This window comes from Lachancea thermotolerans (genome assembly GCF_000142805.1).
Source record: "Lachancea thermotolerans CBS 6340 chromosome C complete sequence".
NCBI classification, from domain to species: Eukaryota; Fungi; Ascomycota; class Saccharomycetes; order Saccharomycetales; family Saccharomycetaceae; genus Lachancea; species Lachancea thermotolerans.
The window spans coordinates 321675-334026 of NC_013079.1; the positions used below are offsets into that span (position 1 = coordinate 321675).

The following is a 12352-nucleotide window of genomic DNA, read 5'->3' on the forward strand; positions in this document are numbered from 1 at the left end:
ATGCTTTCGAGGAAGTGCGGCTCGCTTTCACTGACCTTAAAGAACTTCAATAGCACGCTGTCCGTCGCGTACTCAGCCTCAGATGCTGCATTAAAAATCCCAATTGCCGATCCATCAGAAAATGCTGCATCAAAATACGCAAATAAGCCGGCAAAGACCTTAAATGATGCGGTCCGGGAAAGATCCGAGAGGTTTAGAAGCCGCGTTTACACTGCAAAAATCCCCAAACTACATGAGGAACAAGTTTCGTCAGGTTTTTCCTCACCATGCAACAAGCTTCGATCTTTCCTTCATTCCAGGGACTACATGGCATTCTTAGTTGAGCTAACATTACAATCGAGAATGGATGAAAACTTCGGTGCTAAGATGTTTCAAAATAACGATTTGTCAATCGCTGAATTTTCAGCCTTCATTGAAGGCCTTCTGAGTGTAAACAATTTACTGCATAAGCTGAGCGCAACTCTGCCGAATGTGTCTGGCACAGAAATGGTGTTTAGTTTGTATCAGCTTTATCTCAAAACTGTTACACCGGGGCCGCTCAGCCCTCTTCAATTGCATGATTTCAACAAGTTTATTAGATTCTTCATACGGTCTGCGCAACTTCGTAAAGCGCAAACTGTTCTAGATTGCATTCTGAAGTCTAACAACAACCAACTACCTTGTGACTCAGCTACAGCAACGCACTATCTTCAGCTGAGGTGCGGAGCGCTGCCGCGGAATTGGAAAGTTTTGGATGAGAACTTGGGGCGTTCCACAAGGTTGGGGGCTCGCAAGAATAGATACCAACTTGTCTCACACTCTTACAAAGCCCTTGACCACAAATCAGTTTTGACTTTTATGAGTCTTTTGAGCGATCCCAAAAGTGTTTGGTTCCACAGAAAATCGGCCGCTTTAGAGTCCGCTGTGGTTTATTCGCTAGGATTTATGGGCCAGCTTAAATTGCTTGAGGAGCATGTCTGGAGAAATTGGGGAATTAGCTTACAAGAGCACAATCAGGTCACAGATGCATCCTTTACAAGTCCATCGTCTGAAGTATTGGTGGCTGTTCTTACCAGCTATGCAAGCAACAAAAACATCTCTTCTGCACTTCACCTTATTGATGGGTTTATGGCTAAATACCCAACTTTGGAACTTGACCATGTATTTTGGAGACGCTTATTTCAGTGGAGTACTCGCGTATGGAGCGAGAAAACGGACCCTCGAGGCGAGCTATCTCGTGGGTGCTGGAGGGTGATGAGAGAATGGCATGCCGCTCGAAACAGACAACTTCCAGCAGACGCCGTTTTGTTGAACGAAAGATTTGTCGTATTATCACGTACCAACAACTACCGGGATGCCATTGAAGTTGTGGAACAGTGCTATTCTTCGTTTTTCCAAAAAGCAAACCTTTCTCGTCATGAGGCGGTGCTCTTTCAAAAGTTTGCGAAGTTAATATTAAAAAATATGGCTCATCTTGGGTATTATCACAAGCCTTTGAAGTTCATAAAAGAATGGTCTCCCAACAAATTGTTAGAGCATACACTTAGAGCTTACTTCGAGAAACACAGAAACGCTTACTCGGCACGGAAACAACGGAGGACAGAGGCAGCCCAGAAGGCACAGAAAAGGTTTGATGATGAAGAAGAAGATAGTATGCTTCTTGGAAGGCTGTGGTAGATGCTTTACATACACAAATATTTAATGACGTTGCATTATGCTAAAATTCTCGTACCTCATTCGCAAAAACGTAACAGCTGAAGAACCACCATCCGTATCTGAACCATACCATTTGAGAGGTGTGTGCATTCATCATGACTGAAAGTGCTAGTAAATATTGTTTGAACGTGCTCATGAACACAGCCTGTCTGCTCCCTCTCAGCACCGTAATAAGAGAAGGAACGAAAGCAGTGTATTTTTGAAAGATAGAACGTTTACTCGTCAAGCTGAAACTTCTGCTTTCTGGGTGGGCCGCTCTAAGGTTTCGGACAGTCTCGTAGCATGAAATGTGATTTATATGACTAGACACCCCATGGTCATCAAAAGTTAGAAACAGGGGTTGATCGCCGACGACTTGTTTTCTTAGGGCTTCTGACGTCTTTTGTAGGTCCCATTCAACCTTCATACCATCCTCAAAGTTCAGGACAGTAACTTCCGCTTTCCTTCTGCGAAATAGAAGATGCACTGAATCCCGCAACTCTTCCTCCCTAAGCTTCCCCAGGCCATCGGCACCGCCGTCGGTAAGAGAAAAGACAGAAACAGGAATATCAGTATCAAAGTAGTGGTCAAGCTGGAGCAACGTTGGGGCAAAAAACATGACTTCGTCGTCTGGGTGTGCTATTACTAGGTTGATAGACGTCGGGTTCAGCACAGAAAATAGGGTGGTAAATGCCTGCTCATTGGACGCCTTAATCCGAGCAGAACTTGCAAAATACAGAATGCACAGTACTGCCAACAGCTTGCACACAACCTTTAAAATCCTCATGACACGCTTCTGCAATTGGTGAATAGGTGGTATCTACAAACCACCACTTTTTCATACTCATCGCAGACCCACATAATATGTCAAAACAACGGATCTGAGAAGTGAAGTGGCGACTGAAAGAGCCAGCACCATGCACCAAGTATCTCGGGGACAACCGATAGCTGGTCAGTATGAAGATTAGAAAAGAGGCTCAAGAGTTCCTCAATCAAGAATACGGTCACGCCCATCATCATTAACGATTATGTTCTAGCACGTTTAAACTATTATTACGAAGGAGCGCCAACTTCGGTGGGTTCAGCTTCATGAAAAACTACAAATCATCATTTCAGTCTTAGCAAGCTACTGGCCTTTCTTTGCGGATAATTCTCAGGCGCGCCAAGCTTTATTTTGTTCAACGATAATCTCAACGTTGAGTGGCCAACCAAATTTTTCTAGGCGACAACCTATAGAGGACCCCAGTTCTTTTAAGTTCAACAGACCTCACCCATTAAACGGCAGAGGCTGTCACAACAAACAAAGAGCCAGCTAATATGGGTGAGCGGGAGAATGAGTCTTTTGGACCGCGGTTTATCCGAACGCTGGGTTCACAATCCATAAGCGTTATTAACCCGCTTTCTAGCCAACCTTCTTCTATTTCACAGTCACCCGCGCAGCCAAAGGCAAACACTAATACACAAACTACCGCAACGGCCAGCATATCACCCACTGCATCGGTCACACCATCCTCAAATTACAGAGTGGCGCAAGCTTGCGACCGATGCCGCTCGAAGAAAACGCGCTGCGATGGTAAAAGACCACAGTGCTCACAGTGTGCAGCAGTCGGGTTTGAATGCAAAGTCAGTGACAAGTTGTCGCGCCGAGCCTTCCCTCGTGGCTACACTGAGACGCTCGAAGAGCGTGTCAGGGAGTTAGAGGCTGAGAACAGGAGGCTCGTGGCTCTATGCGACTTGAAGGACGAGCAGATGCATTTGGTCTACAAGTATTCGTCCAATAAACGCCCAGAACCCTCTTCGACTGAAGAAGAGCAAATGCTGGAGCAGTTGAGCAGCTCTAATGGTGGCTCTCTTCGCGTCAGTTCTACTAACCTGTACCTACTTAATAAAACGTCACCAGCAGGTCATGAAGTCCCCGAGAACCACAAATGTCAAGGCATCGATTGCAACCATACTTCACATCCACATCTGCATGAGAAGCCTGTAAGCACTACGCTAAGCGACCCTACAACAATATCCTTCGAGCAGCACGAAGCGCCGGGTCTTCCTGCTGTCAAAGCTCTCAGTTCCATGGCCAACCATGAATACTCAACGCAGCTTGCCTGTCTGGTGGCTCTGTCAGTACCGCGCTCTACCGAAGAGATTTTGTTTATTCCCCAGCTTCTAGCGAGACTTGGACAGGTTCATGGCCTCACATCCAAGCAATGTTTGTATACAGCCTCACTTTTAGCATCATTGAAGGAACCGTCGCAAGCGGTAGTTCCAACGACAGATGGCTTAACTGAGCTGAAATGCACGAGCTTGTGGGAGATAGATGACCCTATGCGTTTCTTCAAGGATTCTTGTAAGTTTAACTTGGGCTCTGATAACGACGTGGAACTTTTGTCAATCTCTGAGATTGAAGACCTCATCTCTATTTATTTCGAGGAGTGCCACGCTTTGATCCCTGTATTGAATGAAAATGAATTTTACAAGTACTACAACAAATTCAAGGAAAGCCTCACCGTGGATCCGAATTTTTTTGGCAAGGCTAACTCATCATTTGCGCACCGCAGTAAATCCATCTCCTACAAAATATTTGCTTGCATTTTACTTGTGGTTTGCCAACTGGGTATTATGAGCAAGGTTAAAAGAGAGCAGCTTCCAGCAAAGAGTAAATTCTCTCGGATTATGGCCTACTATAACAACGCAATTTTGGCACTGAAACTAAATCCCTATTTTTCGGTCAAGACCACCTCTGTAAAAACTCTTCAGTTGATGTCCCTGCTATTATTTTACTTTCTGAATGTGGGTGAAGTTTCTTCAGTTTACGAATTAAGGGGTACTATTGTTTCTATGGCACAACAGCTTAGGTTGCATAGATGCCCCAGTGCAGTTCTTGGAACAGAAGGTTCCACTATGAGCAAGAGCGAACAAGGCGACCGGAGACTTTTGTTTTGGGGAATTTACTACTTAGATGTCTTCTCCGCTTTACAATTGGGTGTACCACGTCTACTCAAAGACCATGAAATCGAGTGCGCGCTCCCTATTAGTGAAAATGGACATCCCGGTGTTAGCTTAGCGGACCAAGTGATAAGGCTGGAAGGCCAAGTTTCGGAGTTTTCGTTGTCTTTGCTGAGATTTTCTAAAATTTTGGGAAACATTTTAGACTCAATTTTTAAGCGAGGAATGACATCTTCTATCGCACAGCAAGTTGCTTTGATCCATGAGAATGCTTTGGATAGTTGGAGAAGAGGTTTACCTAAAAATCTCACATTCGAGCTTGATGTAAATGGCACCATTAACATGGAAGAACTCAACAGCGGAAGTCATTGGAAAAAAGATTACTCGACCGCACCTTCCTGCGACAATAGGACGCTCATGGTTCTTTACTTCCTGGTGAAGTGCTTAGTCCATTTGCCCGTCCTCGCAGCAAAACCTCTACTTGGCGGGGCCTCAGAAGTCGACACGGACGCTACGCTAGCTTTCGATGATGCATCCAGTGGCGCTGACCGCTCTTCCTCATCTTACGTTCTGCTACAGCAAGCGACAAACACGTTCCTCAGCGTTCAATCCTCTCTGAAATCACGTCACCTGCCACTTGCATTAAACTTGCCCCGAATCAAAGCGCGTTTTGCCCTCTTGAGCGCTCGCGGTATTTTAGAGTACACGAAGGGTGGCGCTTTGTTCCAAGGCAACAAGGCGCTATTGTTGGATGTTGTCAAAGAGTTGGAAACAACGAAAAGGCTAGAGATTCCAGGCTCTCTTTCGTGGCATAGCTTGATTTTGTTGGATATGGCAGTCTCGTTGATCATGCAACCGCCACACACAAAAGCTGGAAAGCTCGACAAGCTGTTAGAGGCAAAACTGAGCTATTACAACAAATTAATGGGCCGGTCTGCTAATGTTGCTAGTACAAAAAGGAAGAAGGAGGAGGATAACACAAGCTTATCAAACGCAACCAAGCTTACTCCTTTGAGCTCAGACAGTAGCTCCCCATCAGAGAAGAGGGTTAAGCTTGAACACACAGACAAAGTGGGTGAGACCCCAGTTGGTGTGGAGAATACTGGGCAACCTAATGGAAATACACAGGAACATTACGCCGCAACTTGGTCCAACCAAAACCAACCGCACAGCACTGTTGCAGAAGCATTTCACCTCGACCCTGTTTTAAACAATAATCCCTTCAGCAATGGGGACTTGACAGCTTTTTTTAGCACCGACAACGGTATGCCTAACCTTAGTGGCGGTGCATCGATGCTGAATATGGTCGGCGTTGATCAAGCGCACAGTACTGCTGGAAATGACGCCCAGAACACCGTCAATGCTAACAGCCAGCAGAGCACATTATTCAATGACGGGCTTTTCCGCGTCCCAAGCAATGGAGACTTTTTAAAGGACTACTATCGTGTTCCCGGCGCTTCTTCGTCACAGTTGAATCTCATGCTCATGGGGTCTGGCTCTTCTGGCTCCAACCAGCGGCAGGCAAAGCAGCAACAAACAAACACGACTGATCCCGGCTTCGGCTTTACGGTTGATGCCTCGCTCGGACTAGCACCATTATTGGCATGGTCTCCAGAAGCAGCGCAGGAACCAATAGCAGAAACTTCTGATCATGATACACGTAATGATTCAGGGCTTCGCCGAAAGTCCGGCGCAGAAACCGCTGGTGTACTGGTTGCTGGGCATTCGCAGCTGGCTGACTCTTCTACTGATCCGGCATCGCAGCAACAACGCCGTGTCGGCAGTTACGATCATACTTACGCACAAGATCAATCTGTGGAAGATTCTGCGATTACAATGCCAACACGGCCCCACCGAGGTCCTCGGCGCCGCTGGAACTCCACAACTGGCGCTGCAGCCATTACACCTAATTCAGATCGTCCTCGTAATGCTCCAGCTTCGGAAACAGATGAGAACTTACAAGATTTATTCCGCTGGCAGAATTCTGGATTTTAAGTGCTCGATTTAAGCTGCGCAACAGCATTACCACGTTACACCTGCTCGCATGGTTGTTTCCAAGTCCAATTCCCTTGATGTCAATCCGGACTAATTACGTTAGCCCTGTGCTGCCAATTATCTGTATATTCTTGTATTTGAACGCTAAACTAAATATATCTCGGTTCATCGTTAAAGGTGATTATTAATTTGCTGCCGGCTGGATTCAGTAAAAGTCCACGAAAGTATACAGAATTCGTTTTTCAGACACAGGGACAACTTTATTCGAAAAGTTTTCGATCAGTTCAACAGCGTGAAGTTCGAGCTACCGGACTTATCACAGACGCTTTTCTGTTGCTAGGCGCCAATTGAGTGGCACTTTAGAGTCCGCAGGTCTAGAAGCAATTATCCCAAGCGAAATCTTGGATCGCGAAGAACGTGCCAGTTAGGATAAAGGTGCAGATCAAGCTGTTTATAACAAAGTTTCACTCCCAAAAATAGGCTAAGTGTGGGTAAAATCAGAACTATAAAGCCAGTCTACTACGCCTACACGATATACGGTACATTGATGTCGAGTTACACTCCGAGCGCACATCGAAGCATGGGGAAGCACCCAAAAGGACTATACGCAGAACAACGTTCCCACGTGGCATTGCCAGAAGGCTCGCGCGAGTATTCGGGCTATTATCATGGTAACCGAGTGCCTCCGGCGCCACAGACGCCGTTCGACACCTCTTACGGTGTTTCGCTTCTTCCTTCGCATCTTTTGATGAGTTCGCCATTCTTGGCGACACCTGGCATGGGCTCTGCCTCCCCTCACCGTGCAGGAGGAAGCCGATCGTCTCACGCGCAAAGCAGTTATCACACTCCCAACTTCGGCTCTACGCAGTTACGCATGCCTCCTCCCACCGAGAAGAGGAATTTCAAGCACGGTAGCAGCTACCGGCACAACAGTTCGGTACAACAGCGCGCATATGAGGTTGTTTTCCACATATTACCTCGCAGCGCAGATGGAGGTGGCGATGAGTACATGACGCGCTCACTACTTTTTTCAAATTTGAACCCCGACACTCATCTACATGACTTTTTAACCAAATTTGAGAAATTTGATCGCGTCGAGAGCGTCTACCTGGTAGATTCTCAGCAACAATCAGTCCTTGTTAGCTTCTTGACTAAAGAGACTTGCTTAGATTTTTACAACGGAGTTTTGCAAAAACTCTCGGAGTTTAAAAAGGAGTTGAAGTCTAAAGAACTGACATTAAATTTTGCCTCACTGCGAGATGTGAAGACTGGTCCGACTCTCCAAGAGATCAAAATTGAAGTTCTTAGGGCTGGTGCTACTAGGTCGCTGATTTTGGAGTTTCAAGATAAAGTTGATCTGGCCTTGCTTTCTAAAAGCCTGGGTTTTATCGTAAACGAGGGACCACGCTATGTTGTCGAAGCTATCGAGATCGTCAATGCAGGACGCTCGTCGAAGCATTTTGGTCCCCATTATGCCATTATTCATTTTATTAGCATTGCCATGGCATTGGAAACTGTTGAGTACCTCAAATCCCAGTCAAATAAATTGGCTGGTTTGATCAAATTCCGCTATGTTAACACCACTTCTGCTTCTGGCAAGTCAGAGTTCCAAACCTTATCAAGCTCTCAGTTGAATGAACGCGCCTTATCAAACACTTCAGATTCAGATATTTCAGGTGGGGAGAGTGTAGCATCTCTAGGTTCGAAACTGCAACAAACCAGTCTAGGAGAGCAAACACTTGTTGTGGACCCGACACAATATGGTAGGCCTTTGGTCGAGGAGCGCTCCGAACACTTGCCCCACGTCACGATCTCCAAGGCGCTTAATTCCAAGTCTTCCCTTAATGACTTAACCTCTAATACTACATCACCTCAACCACAAGAAGTCTTGGTCAATGATCATGAGGATTCATCTTCGCGTGGCAGCATGGTTTCTTTGAAACAGGCCAACTCACATGGACCAGCTTACCCCCCTATCCCTGGATACCCTTTTTACATGAACATGTCCAAACCCCTTGGACAAACACTCCAGCAACAATACACCACCACAGCGCAAGTTGCGACTGCAATGGGCGGAGGATTGGGAAACAGAACCGTTTATATCGGAAATATCAGCCCACGCTCCAAAACCGAAGACATTTGCAACGTTGTTAGAGGCGGTATTTTACAAAGTGTCAAATACATCGAAGCTAAGCATATTTGCTTTGTTACCTTCATTGAAGCTGCCTCAGCTGTCCAGTTTTTCGCAAACTCCACTATTGAGCCAATAGTACTACACGGAAATGTCCTAAAAGTTGGTTGGGGCCACCACTCCGGCAATTTGCCTCAATCAATTTCACTAGCAGTTACGATAGGTGCTAGCAGAAACGTTTATGTGAGTCTCCCTGAGCATGCGTTCAAGGATAAGTTCATCAAAGATCCAGAATATCAGGAATTCAAAGAAAAGTTCCAGCTTCCATCAAAAGAGCAGTTATATGAAGACTTCAGTGTGTTCGGTGACATTGAGCTGGTCAACTTTTTGGAAGACGGGCATTGTTGTTGGATTAATTTTATGAACATATCAAATGCCATTAAACTTGTTGAAGACGCAAACAATCCAAACAATGACTCCTTCCACGAAAAATTCGGAAACAGATACAAAGGGTTATTTATTGGGTATGGGAAGGATCGTTGTGGTAACGTCAACAAAAACTTGGTTGCCAACAAGAATTCGAAGTACTTCAAAAAAGTTAAAAAGGCAAGCTACAACATTAGACTGCGTAAACAGCAAAAAGGTGCCAGTGATGCACCAACTGAAGTAAAGGATGAAGCAAAAGAGCTTGACAAGCCAATAAAAGCGGACGCATTTGGAATAAGCGTTGGCGATACGCAGAATCTTGTGCGGGATTCTGACGAGGAACAAAAACTTGAGGAAGACGAGCTTCTGAGATTGAGTGATCTCAACAACACAGGGGGAGGCTTGGGAATTTCGCTTGCCAGCAGTACCGGCGAGGAAACCAATACTCCCGTGTCTGACGAAAGCAGTAAGGAAGAGAGCGTCTCGTCAGAGTCTTCGGACGTTGATATACTCGTCTCTGCTCCTGGGAGTGCAGACACATCGCAGCTGGAAAGCAAAACTGCCCCACGCAGTCCTAAACAGCCTCGGGTCCTCGCTAATGTCCCAGAAAAGCCATCGGCATTCAGCGCTATCATTCCCCGCGTCTCAAGCGCGTCTCTGGATGCCGTTCCTCCTCTTGCACCCTCAACCTTGAGTCGTCAGTACACAGCAACATCCAAGCATAACAGTCGCAGGGGCAGCAGATTTGGGACTACCGAAAAATCGTCTCCAAGATATAACGATATTAGAAGCCAGGATTCTAAAAAGCCGCTTCACCCGAGACGCCGCAAATCCAAAGCGATCCCGGGTTCCGATGTCATGGCTCAGTATCTTGCCCAGTTGCAGCACTCAACTTTTATGTATGCAGCTAACATTCTGGGCGTGGATGATGGTGAGACTGTGTTTTACGACGAGAACGGCCCTACTACTGATCCGCTCATTTAAAATGTCAACTTCTGGGCCTTGTCGTCCCCCAAAATTCATCTGCATGATAGTCCTCCGGCATGTACGTACACTCTTCAATAGCTAACCGCATCGCACGCGCCTTTCTGACTCCCCAGATTTTTGTTTCTTGGCGTCTTTCGGAGACAAAATGATTTAAGAGGAGGTGCACCACTCTCGTTTGAATAGTAGCGCAAGTTGCCGAGTGGGCTGAGACACACGACAACTTGCAACTGAACCGCTTTGAGATACTATCTTGCACGTGCTGTTGATGATGGTTTGACTCATGTGTTAGATATCAATTGTCCAAAAAACAGGTCAATTTTAATGAAAAAGTTGGAAGTTCAGTCACACTTGAAGTCATCGGATAATGAACTCAGAGTATACCCCGGTGAGTAAGCAGCGGACGGGCAGTGATATCTCAAGGAAAGTGGTAGACAATCATGAAGATTCAGATATGCTTCTGGCTTCCAGATCTCGTTTGCAGAATCCAGATTACTTCGATAAGCAATGGAAAGAGTATCTATTTGTAATATCTTCGATGCTCTCGCAACTGCTCAACCAGGCCGCAGCTCTACAAGCGAACCCGTTATTTGACTTGCTATCCGAGGATCTGAAAGCGAAGGCGTCCCAGCAAGCTTGGCTGATGGCCTCGTTCCCGCTGGTTTCGGGTTCTTTCATTTTGGTTAGCGGCAAGGTCGGGGACATCTACGGCCTCAAGAAAACACTTCTTGGAGGTTACGCGGTCGTGGTGATTTGGTCATTGATCTGCGGACTAAGCTCTTATGCTCATAACGTTGACTTCTTCATTGTTGCGAGGTCCTTCCAGGGCCTAGGCATTGCATTTGTGCTTCCAAACGTCACAGGAATAGTAGGGAACATCTACAAACCAAACACTAAAGCCAAGAACATGGTTTTCAGTATGATCGGGGCCTGTGCGCCTATTGGAGCCACTTTGGGTTGTCTGTTTTCTGGGCTAATAGGAACTGAAAGTGAAGCTTGGGCCTGGACTTTTTATGCATATACCATTGTCGCCGCTTTGAACGGCTTAATTGCATGGTATGTTATTCCCGATAACATTCCAACAAATGTTCACAAGTTTAAAATGGACTGGCTAGGATCCTTCTTAGGCGTTTGCGGCCTTATCATGTTCAATTTTGTTTGGAATCAAGCGCCGACTGACGGCTGGGACAGTGCTTACATTATCGTTCTCCTCGTTATATCGGTAATTCTTCTGTTAATTTTTATCATATTCGAAGCCAGGTTCGCAAAAGAGCCGCTTCTGCCGCGCGCGGTCTTATTCAACCGTAAGCTGATGATGATCTTAGCTTCCCTGTTCTTGGGCTGGGGCTCATTTGGAATTTGGACCTACTACTATATGGCTTTTGTGTTGAACCTAAGACACTACACACCATTGTGGGCAGGCGGATCATATTTCATGTTTGCAATTTTCGGAACAATTGCTGCTTTCCTTGTTGGACATACCATTCACAAAACCGGCCCTGCAATCATCCTATTAGCCTCAGTTATAGCTTTTGACGTGGGCTGTATAATGCTGTCAGTGACGCCAGTTGACCAAACGTACTTTCGCATGAGTCTTGGCACTATGGTTATTCTGAGCTTCGGAATGGATCTCTCATTTCCGGCTTCTTCCATTATACTGAGCGACCAGCTACCTAGTCAGTATCAAGGAATGGCTGGCTCTCTCGTCAATACCATGATCAACTACTCCATGTCACTGTGTTTGGGCGTAAGCGGAACTGCGGAGCGTCAAGTCAACAAGGATGGCACAGATCTTCTTAAGGGATATAGAGCTGCTCTATACGTAGGAATCGGTCTGGCATCAGTTGGTATTTTTGTTAGCGGGGCCTATGCAATCGAAGATTGGTGGACCAGAAGGAGGGAGCGGTCTGTAAGGATAAAGTTAGACGAAAAGCACCAAGAATGACAAGCCTCCGATGCCTTATAGAATCGATTTTTAATTACAGGTGCATCACACGCTAAAATTAATGCCCGAATAGTTCACGAGCCGCTTTCACCTGAAAAAGCGGAATAATTTTAGATTAGCATGATTTAGATGTCATAGACAATACTCGTTCTGGATACCTCAACACTTGACTCGATAATTTCTTACTTTGAAATCAATTTAAGCATTTACTAAAAACAAGTGACAACTTCTGAGCGCGATACACATTTCTTGCT

The 12352-nt window shown here is 45.9% G+C and overlaps 5 protein-coding genes across 5 annotated transcripts; 4 read left to right on the top strand and 1 right to left on the bottom strand.

Moving 5' to 3' along the window:
* AEP2 (Aep2p) lies at positions 1–1656 on the top strand (the record flags this gene model as incomplete). The annotated part of the gene is made up of 1 exon (XM_002552341.1): positions 1–1656. The coding sequence occupies one exon, from the start codon at positions 1–3 to the stop codon at positions 1654–1656; it is 1656 nt and encodes a 551-aa protein (XP_002552387.1).
* Positions 1657–1696: 40 nt separating this feature from the next.
* GPI12 (N-acetylglucosaminylphosphatidylinositol deacetylase) lies at positions 1697–2461 on the bottom strand (the record flags this gene model as incomplete). Its single annotated transcript, XM_002552342.1, has 1 exon — positions 1697–2461. The coding sequence occupies one exon, from the start codon at positions 2459–2461 to the stop codon at positions 1697–1699; it is 765 nt and encodes a 254-aa protein (XP_002552388.1).
* Positions 2462–2991: 530 nt separating this feature from the next.
* Positions 2992–6612, top strand: CAT8 (DNA-binding transcription factor CAT8; the record flags this gene model as incomplete). The annotated part of the gene is made up of 1 exon (XM_002552343.1): positions 2992–6612. The coding sequence occupies one exon, from the start codon at positions 2992–2994 to the stop codon at positions 6610–6612; it is 3621 nt and encodes a 1206-aa protein (XP_002552389.1).
* Positions 6613–7159: 547 nt separating this feature from the next.
* NAB6 (Nab6p) lies at positions 7160–10153 on the top strand (the record flags this gene model as incomplete). Its single annotated transcript, XM_002552344.1, has 1 exon — positions 7160–10153. One exon carries the CDS (start codon positions 7160–7162, stop codon positions 10151–10153), a length of 2994 nt encoding a protein of 997 aa, XP_002552390.1.
* A 367-nt stretch (positions 10154–10520) lies between these two features.
* On the top strand, positions 10521–12098 carry KLTH0C03806g (KLTH0C03806p; the record flags this gene model as incomplete). Its single annotated transcript, XM_002552345.1, has 1 exon — positions 10521–12098. The coding sequence occupies one exon, from the start codon at positions 10521–10523 to the stop codon at positions 12096–12098; it is 1578 nt and encodes a 525-aa protein (XP_002552391.1).
* Positions 12099–12352: the final 254 nt, after the last annotated feature.